At 50.4% G+C, this 1,483-nt stretch overlaps 1 protein-coding gene across 1 annotated transcript in view; it reads left to right on the plus strand.

Annotated features, from left to right (window-relative positions):
- HOXB7 (homeobox B7) overlaps positions 1-1,483 on the plus strand; it is a 3,749-nt gene extending 2,266 nt beyond the window's left edge. Inside the window, exon 2 of the mRNA XM_010008571.1 lies at positions 931-1,483. Coding sequence (XP_010006873.1) covers positions 931-1,184 — 254 coding nt within the window. The 3' untranslated portion in view covers positions 1,185-1,483. The remainder of the gene's footprint in view (positions 1-930) is intronic.

The following is a 1,483-nucleotide window of genomic DNA, read 5'->3' on the forward strand; positions in this document are numbered from 1 at the left end:
GCTGGAATTGGGGGGGTTGGGGGGGAAGGGAGGAAGAAGAGGAGTCCAGGGGAATGTGTGGAGGAGAGGCCGAGGGCTGCTGCTCACCAACCCCACTGCTCCGGGAGAGAATACATTGTGCTATAGATATAAGTAGCATTTACATAAAAAGTAGAGCCAGGATCACAAACACCACATTGCAGAATGGTTTCCAATCAGACTCCAGGAAATGTCGGGTGGAAGAGAGAATTGGGAGCTGGGCCCTTTCCAAACCTTGCTCACAGGCAGCTGGAGGGTGGTGGGGGTGCCTGGGGTAAGTATTGAGATGCTTCGCATCTGTCCACATCCCCCCCAAGAGCAGCCCGGGGGTAACAGCCCCCCCTGTTTATCCCCAGAAGTCGCTGCTGTGCCCAAAACATCCCCTGAAATAATTAAGCCCGTCACACACCTAAGCGGGAGCCCTGATGACAGCTTTAGGAGAGGACAAACAGTTGGATTTGTGTAGGCAGCAGATGCCTCCCTCCCTCTGCTCCACTGAGTCTTTCTGCGTTTATTCCCCCACGGCCCGAAATTTCTGGTGTCTACACGAACATGAAAGCAGGAGCTCCGAGCGCTGCTGCCGGGGCAGGAAAGTTTGTGAACTCTCTTGCACAAGACACCAACAAAAAAAATCACTGCAGGCTTTTCCCTGGTGATGGGGAATTAAAAGTGGGGTAGTTTGGGGGTTGAAAATAGGGAGGATGAGATGGGGAAAGCCTGGGGTGGAAGGAGCTGATCTGGCACGTAAAAAGAAGGGCTGTCCCAGGTTGTCCAGACCCTCTGAGGGTTTTGCCCCTTCGTGGGGCTGCAGCGGGTGGGTCCTCGCTAGGCCGCACCCAACGGGATCAAACCAGACCTTCAAAGCCTGAACCATCACCCCCAAAATCCTGAAAATCTGCTTTTATTTCCCAGGCACCGACAGAAAACGCGGCCGCCAGACCTACACCAGGTACCAGACCCTGGAGCTGGAGAAGGAGTTTCACTACAACCGCTACCTGACCAGGAGGAGACGCATCGAGATCGCCCACGCCCTGTGCCTGACGGAGCGACAGATCAAAATCTGGTTCCAGAACCGGCGCATGAAGTGGAAAAAAGAGAATAAAACTGCCTGCTCCGGTTCCAGCAGCCAGGAAAAACCAGACGCCGAGGACGACGAGGAGGAATGAAAGGGCCTAGAGGTGGATGCAGGGAAGAAAAGGGGGGGAAAACACACCGAAAAAGACTATATATTCAACTAGAGAAATGCTAAGTGCATAAATAATTAAAAAACCCTAGGAATGATACCTTGTGTTTCCTGACACTGAAAAAAAAATACTACCTATATTAAAGTCTTTTTTTTTTTTTACAATAGAATGAATATCTACCTATTAAATGTGGCTTTAGAGTCAGAATAGACACATTTTTCTATGTGAGTCTTCCTATAGTACAAGTCGTTTGTAAATCTCCGTTTGTACTTCGCCGTGTA

This window comes from Chaetura pelagica, unplaced genomic scaffold (assembly GCF_000747805.2).
Source record: "Chaetura pelagica isolate M959 unplaced genomic scaffold, ChaPel_1.0 scaffold462, whole genome shotgun sequence".
NCBI classification, from domain to species: Eukaryota; Metazoa; Chordata; class Aves; order Apodiformes; family Apodidae; genus Chaetura; species Chaetura pelagica.